General features: G+C 34.8%; 1 protein-coding gene across 1 annotated transcript; it reads left to right on the plus strand.

Moving 5' to 3' along the window:
• The first annotated feature begins 5,635 nt into the window (after positions 1 to 5,635).
• LOC126701452 (actin-interacting protein 1-2-like) lies at positions 5,636 to 16,207 on the plus strand. Its single transcript, XM_050399564.1, has 6 exons — positions 5,636 to 6,244; positions 6,339 to 6,500; positions 9,631 to 9,817; positions 10,764 to 11,186; positions 12,251 to 12,658; positions 15,313 to 16,207. The coding sequence occupies exons 1-6, from the start codon at positions 5,853 to 5,855 to the stop codon at positions 15,571 to 15,573; spliced, it is 1,833 nt and encodes a 610-aa protein (XP_050255521.1). The 5' UTR covers positions 5,636 to 5,852; the 3' UTR covers positions 15,574 to 16,207.
• The last annotated feature ends 444 nt before the right edge of the window (positions 16,208 to 16,651 follow it).

Here is a 16,651-nt window from a genome sequence, read left to right on the forward strand (position 1 = left end):
AGGCAGAAGTTGCAAACCGATCCTTGCTAAAGATCATCAAGACTTGGCTTAGGGGGCAAAAGGGATATGGCCAGATGAATTACCCAGCGTCCTTTGGGCATACAGGATGATAGTGAGGACTCCTACTGGAGAAACTCCTTTTAAGCTAGCATATGAAAGTGATGCAGTGATACTCGCAGAGGTTGGTTTAACTAGCTATAGGGTGACCCACTATAAGGATGAGGAAAATAAGAAACAACTTCATCTAAGCCCCGATCTCATTAACAAGGTAAGGATGGATACGGAACAGAGGCTGGCATGTTACAAGAATCTGATGACTAAGCACCATGATGTGTTGGTCAAACCAATGCAGCTCAACATTGGGGACCTCATCTTGAAAAGGGTGTCCCTAGCTACTAGGGACCCCGCTCATGGAAAGTTGGGACCTAATTGAGAAGTACCATACAAATTCATCAACTACAAGAGACAAGGATTGTATTATCTGGAGGCCTTGGATGGACAAAGGCTAGAGCACCCATGGAATGTAGAGCATTTGAGGAAGTACTACCAATGAAGGCCCGTCAGGGAGGTCAGCATGGATGAGACTAAAGACTACTAGTGACCACTAGCAGCCTATTTATATTTTCTTTCAGCACTTATGTTTTCTAGCAGTATTCTATGTTTTCTAGCATTTGAATTCCCTAAAAGGCACTAGCTACAAGTATGTGCAATGTTTATGGATGATGTCATGAGCAAAGTTCGTTTGTATATAAGGAAGTTTGAATTCCTTAAACAAAACTAGTTATTGGCATAAGCCATGTCTATGGACGATGTTATGTACAACGTTCTCTATTGTCTATGAACGATGTTATGTACAAGGTTCTCTATTGTATATAAAGCATTTTGAATTTTCTAACTTAAGTGTTGATGATTCTTTATGAAACTAAAGTCCATAAAAAGTTATAGACATGTAAAATCTCTGGACGCAAAGATGTATCGTCGTGAGTCATCCTTAGACAAGGAAAAGGAAAATTATCATATATAAAACCTTAAGGTAAAAACAAAAGTGCAAAGGGAAGGAATAGACACCTCCTCGTACATTTGTCCAATGATAAAAAACGAAGAAAGGCATGAATGCAAGAAATAGTCAATTTCTAAGGACAACAAATGTCCAAGCCCCTGAGTAATCCAAATTATGGACAAGAAAAAACTCAGCCAATTCAAAATTCCTAAAATAAGTCCAAATTATGGGCGAGGAAATACTTGGCCATTCCAAAGTAAAGTCCTAACTATGGACAAGAAAATACTTGGATACTAAAATTGGCAACAGAAACAAAAACAAACGTTCAAACATGGACATAAATATATTTATAGATAAACTTAAGGGTAGACGACCATCATCCCCCAAGTCGCTAGACGGTGAAGTGTCACCAAAGAGTGAAAAGTCCTATCTACAAAGGAGCGTGCTCGTTGGACGTGGTCTAGGAAGAAGTTAGTCAGGGAGGGTCGTCTTACAGTTAAAAAAAAGAAGAAGAAATGAAATTGAAGTTAGGTAAGTATAATGGAATAAGCAAGATGAGCTATAAAAAGGAACGTACCCTTAGGACGTAGACAACCCATCTCATCGATGTAGGGAGGGAATGGGTCCTTGCCTACCTCAACAGGGTTCCCTGCCCAAAACCTTGAGACGAAGAAGAACTCCGTCTTCCACCTCCTATCAAACGAAGGAAGGGACCATATCAACCTACAGCTAGAACCCCTAGTTGAAAACTGGTTGAAACCTAGGGATTGGCTTATTTTGGAGAGTTTATAACAATATAGGAACTCATCCATAGTAAGAGGACGATTCCCATCAAAGACCTCTTTCCATAACACTTGCATGGATATAGTGATCCTTTATGCATTGGGGTTAAGTTGGTTTGCTCCTACACATAACCTATGGAGGATCTCCCTAGCAAAAACGTTGAGAGGCGACCTAAGACCCCCTAATAGGTAAGCCTCATATATGGCAACCCCTGAGTTTGGAGTACAACACCATTCACCAGGAGCAGCAAGTTGGGGATTAAGCTCGTTCGGAATTTGATATTTGCTCCTGAGTGAATAAAGTCTTTTCTCCTCTATCTTTGAAGGAATACCTATGGCATAACAATACAAAATGTCCTCCTCCTTACTAGGGGAGGGGATGGATGGTGACGGACCAGTGAAGGACCCAAATGCTGTCTTCTGCCTTAACTCCTTTTGGAGAACCTCTAAGGGAATCCTAGGAACCCCAAACGAGTATTGTTCGTTCGTAGAACCACTATCACAACTACTACTACCACTACCACTACCATTACTCTTGTCATGGTACTCGTCTATCTCCCTCTCATCCCTATCGCTAGACGAAGACATCACTATCTCAGCCATTTTGTAAAGAATTCTAAAGAAAAACCTACAGAAGAAGAAAAGAGAGGATACTTGACTCTAAATGAAGATGACTAAGGACAGAAGGAAACTTCTAGATGATGTTTAGGACGACTGAGATCAGAGAAGAAAATATGGGAAATATGGGAAGAAAACAAGGTGGGACACTGAAGTGATATGAACCAACTAGAGTGTGCCATGTGGCAATTTTTTGAAAAATGAAACGACACGACCTTTAAATCGATAGGATTGTGCCACATGTCAAAATCCAGAATGTTAGATCCTTAATAGCCTTGGCATGCCACCTGGAGAATTCTTCGACCTGTGAAAGGCTGCCACGTGTGACAGTAACAATAGTATCAATGATACAAGGACAAGGGGGCAACTTATAGAAATCTAAATTAAGTCAGGATCATCCATGATAGTTGTCCATGGATAGGTTGTCCAAAAAGGTTTTACAAGAAATGAAGCCCAATAGAAGCACCCCAAACATGAATAGGATCCCTCCATAAAATATTACAACCGTCCAAATCAGGATGGTTGTCCATGGCTCACAAGGGTATGGACGACCATACTACACTTGGTAAATTTTAGAGGAATTCTCTAAAAGCTCTAGCAATCAAACCATGATCTGTCACTCTTGAACATGGGGAGGATTCCCCAAAATTTGCTCCATTTTCTCCATTAACTTCATACATCTCCCATGATGTTAGTGGATTCGAACAAGTAGACCTACTTCTAACTTTCTATAAAAGGATCAAGTCTCATTTTACCAAGGTAAGTTCTACTATTCACAATTCACCATCCTTGTGTTCTAGATAGAAAACTAACTTAACCATCAGAGGGTCCTTGGCCGGTTCACACCGGTCGCCCTTGACATTCTTTTTTCTCTTCAGGTTCTCAAGCCATCACTATATCCCAGAGCATTCAGTCTACTGATTTTCTTGCATCATCAAATTTAAAGAGAGATTTTTTTTTTCTTAATGTCCAAATCATTTCTTATTTCTCACATGTGAACTTCAAGTCATTATGCTTAGTGGTGGGTCAATCATTAAGCATGAAGAACTCAAAAAAATTGCGGCTCTTGCTCTCCATAGCATGCATATGAAGTTGGATGCACACTTGCACCTCCTCCAAAAAGACTAATCCAAAGTATAACAATCAAAATTAACATTAAACTCAAAAAAGTAACAATCTTTTGTGTTTGTAAAAATAATAATCAATCTTTAGCTACAACATGATCATTCAACCTCAGTTTCCATATACAAAATAAAGAAAGCAATCTATGAAACTTGAAACACATAGCATTAAAAAAAATTGAAGATCAAGATTTTAGAGAAATCAAATGAGAGAAAGAGAGAGAGAGAGAGAGAGGTACTTTTGATAGTAGAGATAAAAAACAAACATGAACTTTTTCCCATCACAAATACCAAGCTTGTTGGTTATAAGAGAGATTAAAAGAGCACATATATAATTATGAAAATATGTAGTGGAAGAAAAAAAGTGTTTATGATACAAAGGTGTTAAGGGTAGGGAAAGTTTGGGAAAGAGGAAGAGGCCATGTATGTTTTGGTAATTGAAAAAATGTATTTGTAACTGGCAAGTTGCATACTTAATATGATGATGATGATAATAATAATAATAATAATAAAACTCATCCAATCTAATGTGGTAGCATAATAGCTAGTCTCATGAATTAAAAAAGACTTTTGGCCTACCATATAGGTTTCTAGAAATTTGAGACTTTCCATATTCATTATTTTTTTTTACTAAAAATGTTTAAGGAGAAAAAATAATAGCCTATTATAAATGAGAATTATAATTTTCTATTCCATATTTTCACATTCATTGTCTATATATATATAATTAGAAAGTTATACTTTTTGTTTTGTATTTTTTTTTTATGAAAAAGGAATGGTTAAAATTGATTAAAAAATAATAATAAATACTCAATTAACCTTAATATTATTAAACAAAAAATATTTATAACCTACCAATATATATATATATATATATATATGTGTGTGTGTGTGTGTATATATGATTAGATTTTTTGTTTTTTTTTTGGTGAAAAGTAGTTTATAGACATTGAAAGCAATAAGAAAAAGATGATGTGTCCTTGTTTTATGCATTGATTAAGGGACACGTGTCATCATTGTGTGCATCCTCTAATTTGGGATTCAAAGAAGTAAATATCAAATAATACAAATTATTTAGTCTTAAGTCTTAACATCAATATTATATTTCTTAAAAGAACATCAATATCACATCACACAATAAGAGGATTTTATAATGAGTAGTGCTAGAGACACATAAAATGTCACAATTTGTGCCACAACTCGCCTATGAGGTGAGTTGTGAGTGGTAGAGGTGTGTCCCCACATAGATCCACCATTACACCTTTACCATTTACAATTCATCACATGGGCGAGTTATGGCACAAGTTGTGCCATTTTATGTCCTTAGTATTACTCTTTTAAAATAAATTATTACATTTAGAATCTTAGTTACCACAAATGACATATCTTTGGTCTTAAGACTCTTAACCAGAAATCATAAGAAAAAAAATTTAAAATAGAAAGAAAAGAGTCCATATTTGAGATGGGTAGAAATGAAAGAAATGGGTAGTGGAGAGGCAACGAGCGAGGGAGATAGAGATGAGAGATTGAGAAAGGGTGAAAGACAGAGAGTGAGAGAAGAAGAGAGACAATTAGAGAGATAAGGGAGCCAAAGAGTGAGAGTGAGAGAAGAAGAGGCAATAAGAACTAAGAAGTGAGAATGAAATAATTAGGTTTTTTAGAAGTGACAAAATGACATGGTTTAGGACTTTTTTATATATATTAAATAAAAAAAAGCCAAAATTTGCATTCCCCTCAAAATTTACCAAAATTGATTGACACGGTCGAAGCCGACCAAAATTTGATTCGATGCGGAATGAGGTTACCATTCCAGGTTGCATACAATTACGAGAAATTCCAACTATTTTGACTAGAATGAAATAGAACGAAACAGAACAAAATTCATAACATTTATTTCAACTACAATCGAGTTTACTTCAAATTAACTTATTCAAAGTAATAAACCTGTTCAAGTACGATTGAAATGATAGTCAAGTAATAATACCATTTTTTTATGGTGCTCCATGTCTTTAGTTGGAACCAACCTCCTAATAGTTTTACCTAAAAAAAAAAAAAAAAAAAAAAAAACCCTCGTGGAATGGTTTGATTGTCCCTAACTGATTGTAAATTTAACTGATTTTAAGTAGCTTCGCACCTCGACCGCTGACACCGCCCAACTGTCGCTTTTACCATTTCTCCCCCCACACGCACACACACTCTAACCATTCTCCATCATCATTCATTCCTACTTCGTGCACTCAACTTTCCCAAATTATATAACCCAAAACTTTTCAAATTCCGCACTTTCCAGTCTCTTTTTCTCAACTCCAAAAGAAAAAAGAAAAAAAAAAAATGTCCCAACTCGCAGAGACTTACGCGTGTGTTCCCACGACAGAGCGCGGCCGAGGAATTCTAATCTCCGGCAACCCCAAATCCAATACCATTACATACACCAATGGCAGATCCGTAATTATGATCAACCTCGACAACCCACTCGACGTGTCGGTCTACGCCGAGCACGCTTACCCTGCCACCGTGGCACGGTACTCTCCCAACGGCGAGTGGATCGCCTCCGCTGACGTGTCCGGCACAGTCCGGATCTGGGGGACCCGAAACGAGTTCGTTTTGAAGAAAGAGTTCAAAGTCCTTTCGGGTCGGATCGACGATCTTCAATGGTCACCCGATGGGATGAGAATCGTGGCTTGCGGCGATGGCAAGGGCAAGTCCTTAGTTCGCGCTTTCATGTAAGGCTCTGTTTGGCCAAAGAAAAAAAAATCGTTTTTTTTTTTTTTTTTTAATAATTAAAATGAAAATACGACGTCGTTTGTGGTTGTTTAGGTGGGATTCAGGGACGAATGTTGGGGAGTTTGATGGGCATTCAAGAAGAGTGTTAAGCTGTGCGTTTAAGCCGACCAGGCCGTTTCGGATCGTCACGTGTGGAGAGGATTTCCTCGTTAATTTCTACGAAGGACCGCCTTTCAAATTCAAGCTATCTCACAGGTTGGCTCTTCCTTATTTTCTGCTATTATTTTCACGTGTATTTAATGTTTCTTCTTCTTAGTGGTTAAAAAGAAACCTTTAAAAAAAAAAAAAAAAATTTAATTAGGTTAAAAAGAAACTTCTGTTGTACTACTAGTATATTTGCCTTGTGAGTTGTTACGAATGTTGCCAAAATTGTTGCATTGGATATTCTAAAAATGGAGTGATATAAATCATAGAATATATGTTTAGGTATAGCAACATATGCATTCAATGGCTGAGATTGAGATTGAAAGTTGAAAGAAAACAACTTTAAATCTCAATCATTTAATAAAAAATATTTAAAAAAAAGAAGTAAAAAAGTTAAAAGTTAAGTGGTAAAATATTTTTTGTGAGAGGGAAAAGGGTGACTTGCATCCATTGCAATACCTACCCCATCCTAATCAGTTTTTTTGGACAAGATTCAAGGCAAAGCTTCCACCCAGTTAGACATGGCAAAACAGTCCGTTCGGTTCGGGTCGGGTTTGGGTCGGGTCAATCGGGTTGCTGGTCAAACAGGTTGCGGATTAAAATGGGTTCGGGTCAATCGGATGGTGGGTCCCGTATTTTTCACATGTTTTTTTAAAATTTTTTTTTTATTTATAAAGAAAACAACTTGTATTTGTCATTTGAAAAGTCATGTAACAAATTATCTAATGTAAAATGCATTATTTTGAAACTTATATAAAAAATGAACTCAATTAAACTTATTAATATTTATTCAATAATTTTAAAATTATACAAATCCCAATATTGCTAACTAAAACAAAATAACACAAAGATAAGTAAAACAAATACACAAGTTTTATTTCTACACAATATCAACATCTCAAAATATAAAACAAAATTACAAATGATTTATTGGATAACTCATTTTATAAAGAATAAAAATACATAAGAAATTTACAATCTTGAAAATTAATTTTATAATCTATTATCAATTGTGATTGACATTCTATTTCAATTTAAAAATATATATTAAAGTTTGATTGTTTACTTATTTATATATGACATATTTTATAAATATTATATCATTATTAAGCAACACACACTTTAGGAAATATTTTGAAAAACCGTTTATTTTGGACATAAATTATTAAAAAATAGGTCTAAGTATTCATAATTTATGCTAACTAGATGATATCTCGCGCGATGAGCGGATTACTTTACAATTTCATTTAAAATCATTTTTATATATATTAAGTCCTACATATAATACTTTTCTTTGTTGTATAATAATATTTGTGTTTGCCCACAAAATTGTTGAATACTTTGAAACTTGATTTTCTTAATTCGTATTTTATTTTTTAAAAACTGTATAACACTATAAGACTATAATAGATTATAATATTTATGTTAAAAATATATTTTATTTTTTAAACTAATTAAATGATTTTGAAATCTTTAGATACGAATTTAAAGCATAAAATAAGATTTTATCAAAATTTAATCGTCTTTATTGGAATTCAGTATGGCTCATACTACACAAAATAGTAGTAAAAAACCTACAAATTATGAATTCTTAAAAAAAAAAAAAAAAAAAAAAAGCTAACTTCATAAATAATCAAGTAGAATTTTTTTTTTTTTTTTTTTTTTTCTAAAACAAAATACATTTATGACTTTCCCAAACCAAAATCTCAAACATCCAAAGACTCAAAGCGAATCACAACCTTCACAAAATCCACAATGTCCGACTAAAACATCAAAACCGTAAGCTTCCGTCACTAAATAAAAACTCAAGCCCCTTTCCTTGGTCAAAGCCTACTCATACGGGTTAGGATCAAATAGTACTACAATGTTGGAGTTATGTAGATGTCGTTGAAAGGTTGAAGGTAAATGGTATCGTTTTTTTGTCTTAGTGTATTTGAGATGGGATGGCATAAAGCCAAGGGCTGTGGGCATGTGTATATAAAGAAGTAGAAGTTAAAAGGGTGAATGGAAATGCAAAAATTTTTTTGTGTGAAAAAGAGGAAGTCTTGAAACAACCAAATGAAACAAATAGTAGTCTTAAAACATTGAATAAAAAATATAATAAAAATTAGTCTTGAAACATTGAACCAAAAGAAATAAAGAGCCCTTATTTTTATATTTATTCTTATCTCTGATTTGGCTTAAAAGTATTTCAATTTTTTCATATAGCATAACCACATACTCTCTCGCATGAGGTCTCTGCTTTTATATATATATATATATTTGATACTTTGGTTTCACTATTTTCACACTTATGAATGTTTCTCACATATGTCTACAATTTTAAATCTATGTTTTTGACTCTATTGTAACCTGATTATCTTGACATATACTTTGTTATTTAATATCTAAAAATCTTTACTCATTATAGAATGCTCAACTATTCATCTTTCAATTTATTTGCATGCAGTTATGTAAATATCTCAATTGTTTCCTTAAAGCTCACAACAAACAATTAAATCAATAATGTCTTTATTTTATTTTACCAAAAAAAAAGTTTTAAAAAATGGTTCGGGTCACAGGTCGGGTCGCGGGTCAACCCGTTTTTGCTTCGAGTCAAAAAATCAGGTTCGGGTCGGGTTAGAAAAATTCTGACCCATTTTGCCATGTCTACATCCAATGCATTAGACGGGGGACACTATGTCATCACATGTTAGCATTGTGTCATGTCTAGTGATGTACTGGAGGATTGGACATAAGTCAAATCCCAAAATCCAAATTACACCTTTTAAGTTTGGGTGAATTGTTATTTTCATCCTTAATCTTTAATTTTTGTCATTTCAGTCCCTAAACTAATCTTTTAACATTTCTGTCAAATTGGTCATTCCACCTGCCCATTGTCGTTAAGCCTAGCAAAATGATGTCATCACATATGTGAATAGTGTCAGTTTTATACCAATTTGACACCAATGTTAAAGTTTTGAGGACTAAAATGACAAAAAATAAACTCTAGGGATGAAATTGACAATTCACCAAAACTTAAAGGGTGTAATTTAGAATCTAGCCTTTTTTTTTTTTTTTTTAAATATTTTTTTCTTTTCCCAAACCCTTTGATTTGTAAATATGTGTTAAGAGACGTTGAAAAAAAACACATGCATGTTTGAATTTACACTGAAAAAGCCTTTGGTTTGTTGATTTGCAGGGATCATTCAAATTTTGTTAATTGTGTAAGATTTTCTCCAGATGGCAGTAAGTTCATCAGTGTAAGCTCTGATAAGAAAGGTTTAATATATGATGCAAAAACTGCAGAGAAGATGGGAGAGCTATCCTCTGAAGATGGCCACAAGGGCAGCATTTATGCTGTTAGTTGGAGTCCTGATGGCAAACAGGTTAGCGTTGCCTTTCAATTTCTGGCCTTTTTTAAAAACTACTTCTAGTTGATTTTATTTAAATTACACAAAATTTGACAGAAAGTGGATCTATTTGATCGAAAATCATTAACAGATATCAATTGTTTCTTGAACATGAAAAATGAGGTTGCAAGAAAAACATCAAATTTTAGTTTGAAAGGACTTTATTTATTTCTGAAATTAAGCAAGTATGAATTGAGTCAGAATGCAGCTGTAACTGATCCCCATGATAAAAGAATTAGAATATATATATATATATAAATATATATATATTTATATATATCTGAAGTTGAGTTTTGTCTAGGATTTCATCTGGGAAATTTTCTGCTAATTGGATAACTCGATCAATAGGGTTGATCAATCCTGGACTGATGTATCCTAAAAATCTGACTTTCGTTTGGAATATTTGGACTCTGGGGGCAGAAACAACTAAACCATTAATTTTGATGATTACAAGGAATGTGTTTAAATGCTCAATGTTCTTCTATTGATTTAGAGTAGATGAGGACATTGTCTATATAGAAAATTGACCAATATATATATTGGAATAAAAGAAATCAGTAAAAATGTTCCTCAATGGTCATAAATATTATTCAGTTATTTTTCTGACTTTTTCTTCAAGTAATTCTATAAACTGTAGATTTACCTCAGTCAAGGTGCCAGTTGTCACATATCAATACTGGTGGAAAATTCAACTCTCTAAAATTTGAAAATCACGTTAAAAATATTGTAGGAACTTTTCTTTCTTAATTCTTTTTTGAAAAGATGGCTTGAATAAACCTATGAAAATGCCTGCATGCATAAATGTAAATGCTTTATATTCTTACTTCATGCTATGCATCTTTGTTTAAGTTCAACTTTAAACTACTTAAAAGCATATAGTGTGATATGATGCACTGAAATTTGCTTTTAAATTTTCTTTTAGGTGCTGACTGCGTCTGCTGACAAGTCGGCAAAGGTATGGGAGATATCTGAGGATGGTAATGGGAAGGTGAAGAAAACTTTGGCTAGTCCTGGTTCTGGTGGAGTGGATGACATGCTAGTTGGTTGTCTCTGGCAGAATGATCATCTTGTGACAGTATCTCTTGGTGGTACAATTAGCTTATTCTCAGCAACTGATCTTGATAAAGCCCCACTACTATTGTCTGGACACATGAAAAATGTTACATCATTAGCTGTTCTCAAAAGTGACCCGAAAATGATATGGTCTACTAGCTATGATGGTTTAATAATAAAATGGATTCAAGGTATTGGATATAGTGGCAGACTACAGAGGAAAGAGAATTCTCAAATCAAATGTTTTGCAGCTGTTGAAGAAGAGATTGTAACATCTGGATTTGACAATAAGGTAAGAAACATGCTTACATCTTTTTAATTTTGTAAATAGAGGTTCCCTGTATTCTTATATTCTATGCATACTCTGCTAGTAGTGAACTTATATCTACTAGTTTGCTATAGTTTACTTGCAATTCCTGATATGGAAACAAAAATAATTGATGGTTGATTATTAAATAAACAAATGAACCTGCTTTCTCTTACTCCATTTACTTAATATTAAACATGGATTGCAATATGCTAATAAATACTACATTCATGATGCAAATGAGCTTTAGCATTAATGCCACCTCCTCCTCCCTTGTTGGTTCAAAACTCACTTGGTGCCTGTTTAAATTACCAATAAGAAATAGTATTGAATTTGTTGCTTCTCTCTCTCTCTCTCTCTCTCTCTCTCTCTCTCTATGGATAATTCATAACAAAGTTTTGTGGGAAGTATTGAAATTTATCTTCGAAATATCTGGTTAAAAACCTTACACAATGATATTTGTTTTGGTTAAACCTGATTGTAACCTCTTAGATTAAAATCGTATTCCTTGCCTCCTAAATCTGATTATGCTAGCAAGGTCATTTTGTTCAATAGGCACAGAATTTTGGTGGTGGATGATGAAGGTTAACTTTATATTTCCTTAGTTTGTTATTGTGATCGGTATTTTATCTTCTAAGTTAACTCAAATTTTTTTTTTTTTTTGGGTGTGTTTAATTTCAATTTTATATTAACTCTTAGGGAGTTATTCTTTTAATACTATTGATTAGGAAATGAACTTTAGTATGACATTATCAGAACCATGATGTACTACTAATTTCAGCTGTGGCATTCAATGGGAAATGTAGGTTGCAAATTTAATCTGTTTTCTACTAATCTATTTATGAATTTCAATCCTGGCAATGCGTAGATAGGCCTGAATATACTTTTCTAGTATTATTTCATCTCTCTCATTCTCCTACCATATTCTGCTTCATTTGTATTAATTTTGTATAATTTATTCAGAATTGATCTATATATCCAGAAAAATTTTATGGTGTTTTCCTACATAATGCTTCTATTTTGTCTCATTTGTTCTCTCGATTTCCTAGATATGGAGAATTTCAGTGCATGGGGACCAATGTGGAGATGCAGACTCAGTTGATATTGGCAGTCAACCAAAAGACTTGAACCTTGCCCTCCTCTCTCCTGATCTTGCTTTGGTTTCAACTGATTCCGGAGTTGTCCTGCTCCGTGGTGCAAAGATTGTGTCCACTATTAACCTTGGGTTTACTGTGACAGCATCTGCAATTTCACCTGATGGAACTGAAGCAATTGTCGGTGGCCAGGATGGTAAATTGCACATATATTCTGTCACAGGTGATACACTTAATGAAGAAGCAGTCCTTGAGAAACATCGGGGTGCCATTAGTGTCATATGTTACTCTCCAGATGTTTCCATGTTTGCATCAGGGGATGTCAATCGAGAGGCTGTTGTTTGGGATCGTGACTCCCGAGAGGTAGTTTGATCACCTTTCTAAAATTTTACATATGACTTTGCCCTTGTACATGAAAAGCATATATCTGACATTTATACTATTTGAAAAAGTTGTTTTCTTTCTCGAACTCTGTGTGTTTGCCAATGTGCTTTAGCTCAAATAGCATTTCCTCCCCTTATAAGAACAAGGTGGAGGGTGATGTCATAGGTTCAAGACACACAGAGAGAGTGTATATAACTTACCAATAAAAAATAAAGGGTAATTACAATTTTCCCCCTTGTGGTTTGACCTTGTAACAATTTAGTCCACAGACTTTCAATTGCTTCATTTTACTGCCTTAAGTTTGGATTAAATTGAAACTGTTAGGATTCCATCACATTCTTTTTAGTAAGGAAAGCATATGGAAGCAAGGAATCAATTATAATTTTCTGGGAGAAATTAAACTTTATCCCCCTAAACTTTACCCCCTTTTACATTTACCCCCTAAACTATGAGAATGCACACTTACCGATCTAAACTATTACTTGCGTAACACTTGCCCCCCTAAACTATGAGTGTACACTTACCCCCCTTAAACTATTATTCTTGTAACACTTGACACCCCATCCCATGGGTAATAATAGTTTAGGGGGATAAGTGTGCATTCTCATAGTTTAGGGGGGTAAAGTGTAATTTTCCCTGATTTTCTGTTTGACCAAATTATATGCGATGCATGTTTTGTTGAAAAGTTAGTTTTAATGGAGGTTTTGCAAAGGAATGCAATCATGCTATGACAGAATCTTGGAGAGGTTCATTTCTTCATCTAATATTTATGAACACTGCACTATGACAACTAATGCTTTTATGGTTATTTTTCTTACCATAAGAAAATATTTCTTGCTGCAAATACATGGAAATGGTAAGACTTAATAGTTAAAGCTTACAACTTGGGTTTCTTATGAAATTAAAGCTGTATATAGGAGCCATTTTACAAATGGGCTCACATTTATATTACATGTTGCTATTACTTCTGGCATGGGCTCAAGCTAGTTTTTATTTTTCTTTTTGTGGCAGTTAGACCTAACTATGTGTCATCCTAGAAATTGAATTTACTTTGTTAAGGCATCTGCACTTAAAATTGGATATGATAGTATTTCCAGATATTATAAAGTTTTCCAGGCTATAAAGCATAATTTAGGAAGGCACATTCGCGTGGTTCTGACTTGATGTTTTGTTTCATAGCATATGGGGCTTGATCAAACTGGCTGTTGTGTTTGCATCAGCTAGCTGAACTTTTGAAGTTGCCACTACACTCTAATTAACTGATAACTTTTCCAGTAGGCGACTATTTGTTAGCCTTTTTTTTTCTTTTATTTATTTATTTTTTAATTATAACTTTTAACGTGGCACTTCCCCTGCGCCCCCCCCCCCCCCTCTCTCTCTCCTCTTCTGTTTCCTATACTATTCTTTTAGCATTTAAAGATTCAAGGGCAATACACGTGACTTACAAAACAACTAGCATTTGGTTTAAACAAGCAAAGTCTGACTGCTATTGCAACGCGGAATTAGACCTTGGTCCTTGATATAGGGTACATTTTTACATGATTTATCCCATCACCTTTCTTGCAAAGGAGCTTTGGTATTTGTGGGGGATGAAATTTGGGGACTAGACAGAACCACAACAAGGACTTCTAATCCAACTGGACTGTGATGACCCTCCTAACCAACCAGGGTCACCTGCTAAAAAAAACCCTCAGACCAACCAAGACCACCCAAAGGGGGATGGCCAATGAGGCTCCAATGGTTAAGTTACAATGCATAAGGCTTGCTAGGCATACCTTGTTTTGTTGAGTGGGGTATTTATAGACCATGAGGATAGGATTTTGGCAGGAAATGGACCTAAGCCCTAGCATTAGACCTGCTATCTGGTCGTCCTGTCAGGGTGTATCAGGGCAGCAGCCCCAACCATCCTTAAACTAGGCAGAAGGCTTGCTCGCTAGTTGTCCCCTTAGTTCAGCTGAAGGGATTTGTGTAAAGGTAGCAGTCCCAAGATGCAGACAGATGGAACAAGTCTACGACCATTAATGAGTTAGTCGTCTATTTGGTCACTGTGTTCAGGCCATTCTGTTAGGCCCTTGGAAAGTTGAATATACTTTGCCTGTAAGACCAACCCCCCACCCCGGTATTTTTCTTGATAATTTTGAATCTCATATTTCCTTCATATTGGATAACAGGAAAGAGGAGGGGGGTTGGGGGGGAGAATAACAACAAAGTATAATTGATGTTTAATGTGGTTTGTTTGGAAGGAACGTAATACACACATCTTTGGGGGTTTTACAAATTGAATTTCCATTTCTGAATTCATACACAATAAAGTTTTTGAACTTGTTGTATCTTTTCTTGATCACAATGTTCACATTGTGAACATGATGTTCAGCTTTTTTGAATAAAAGTTCTATTACCTATAGAAAAAAAGATGCGTAGGGTTTGCAACTGGTATCACTTTCATAATGTGTGCATGTTATGTAAATCTTTACTTGGTTTCAGAATCTCAATAATTTTGTCAGCATTGGGCCCTGTGAACTTTATTTATATAATTTGATATATTATTCAAAGTGGTATCAGTATTTTATGTAAATACAATTAACAACGTTATCTTGGATTTCTTGACCTTTTGACATATGATCTCTTTTCAGGTGAAGCTTAAGAACATGTTGTACCACACTGCTCGCATAAACTGCCTTGCTTGGTCTCCTGATAGCAGCATGATTGCTACTGGATCACTCGACACGTGTGTAATCATATATGAAGTTGACAAGCCAGCATCTAGCCGTTTGACAATAAAGGGTGCTCACCTGGGTGGGGTCTATGGATTAGCTTTCACTGATCAGTACAGTGTTGTGAGCTCTGGTGAGGATGCTTGTGTTCGTGTTTGGAAGTTAACCCCACAATCATAAAGATATATGGAGGCTATCAAGGTCAAAAACATGAATTTTTCTATGAATTGGGTTTTGTTTGTTATGGGTTTGGCTTGCAATGAGGGAGAACAGGATAATACTCTCTTGACTAGGAATTTGGGAGCATCAATAGGGCATAGTGGGCCTTTTGATTTTCTGATTTGTCACGATTGGTCAAGGGCAATGACCTAGCTACTTGGAGTTCTTAGTGTTTTTGTCGCTAGTGATGAAAATTAGGTGATTCTGTATAGTGCATTTTGAACATAAATCATCAGTCTAAAGGTCTCAACCAATTGTTTAGTCATTGGCCTACAGTGTCTCAATATTGAAGGTGATCCCATCTTGATAATGGGAATTAATTTGTTGGATGTTCTGGAGACCAAACTGAATTTCAGCATATCTTTTACCATCTGCTTGGGGTTTCTTGTAAGAGACTTTTGTGCCTGTTTCTTTTGCATGGTGTGATTTTTATTTATTTTTGGTGGTAATGGTACCAAGGGGAAAAGTTGGATTTGAATTAGTGTTCTCTTTTTTCTTTTTCTGTGGACCTCTGAAAGTGATAGAAAGGCCACTGGTGTAATGTAATGTTGTGTAGTTTTTCAATCTTATATTATTGCTTATTTTTTGTTTAGAATTATTTGCGAAACCTGATTTGCTTGACTCAGCTGTCTGTCAAACTTCTTGTATTCTTGTTTTAATTTTCAGGTTTGAGTGCAAGGAAAATGTTGCACTTGATAAACTTAAGCGTTCTAGGATTTTGGTGGGTGTATAGTGGAACTGGATTTACTGTACCATAGAAAGGGAATTAATCAAGAAAATTATGATAAATTATAGTAATTAAATTTGGGTCAGGAATTTCTTATGCGTTGAAGCACCATGGCATAGAAAGTGAACGAAGTTACATGGCATCCAAGCATAACCTACAGGTTGGTTTTTTATTTTTATTTTTTTTATTATTAAATTATAGCTATAATAGGTAAGGGAGGAAGGATTCAAACTTTGGTTCTCCTAATGAAAGAGAAAGTGTTGGGAAGATAAATATCTTGGAAAGTTTCCTCAAGTAATTAATATAACATAT

This window comes from Quercus robur, chromosome 10 (assembly GCF_932294415.1).
Source record: "Quercus robur chromosome 10, dhQueRobu3.1, whole genome shotgun sequence".
In the NCBI taxonomy this organism is placed as follows: domain Eukaryota; kingdom Viridiplantae; phylum Streptophyta; class Magnoliopsida; order Fagales; family Fagaceae; genus Quercus; species Quercus robur.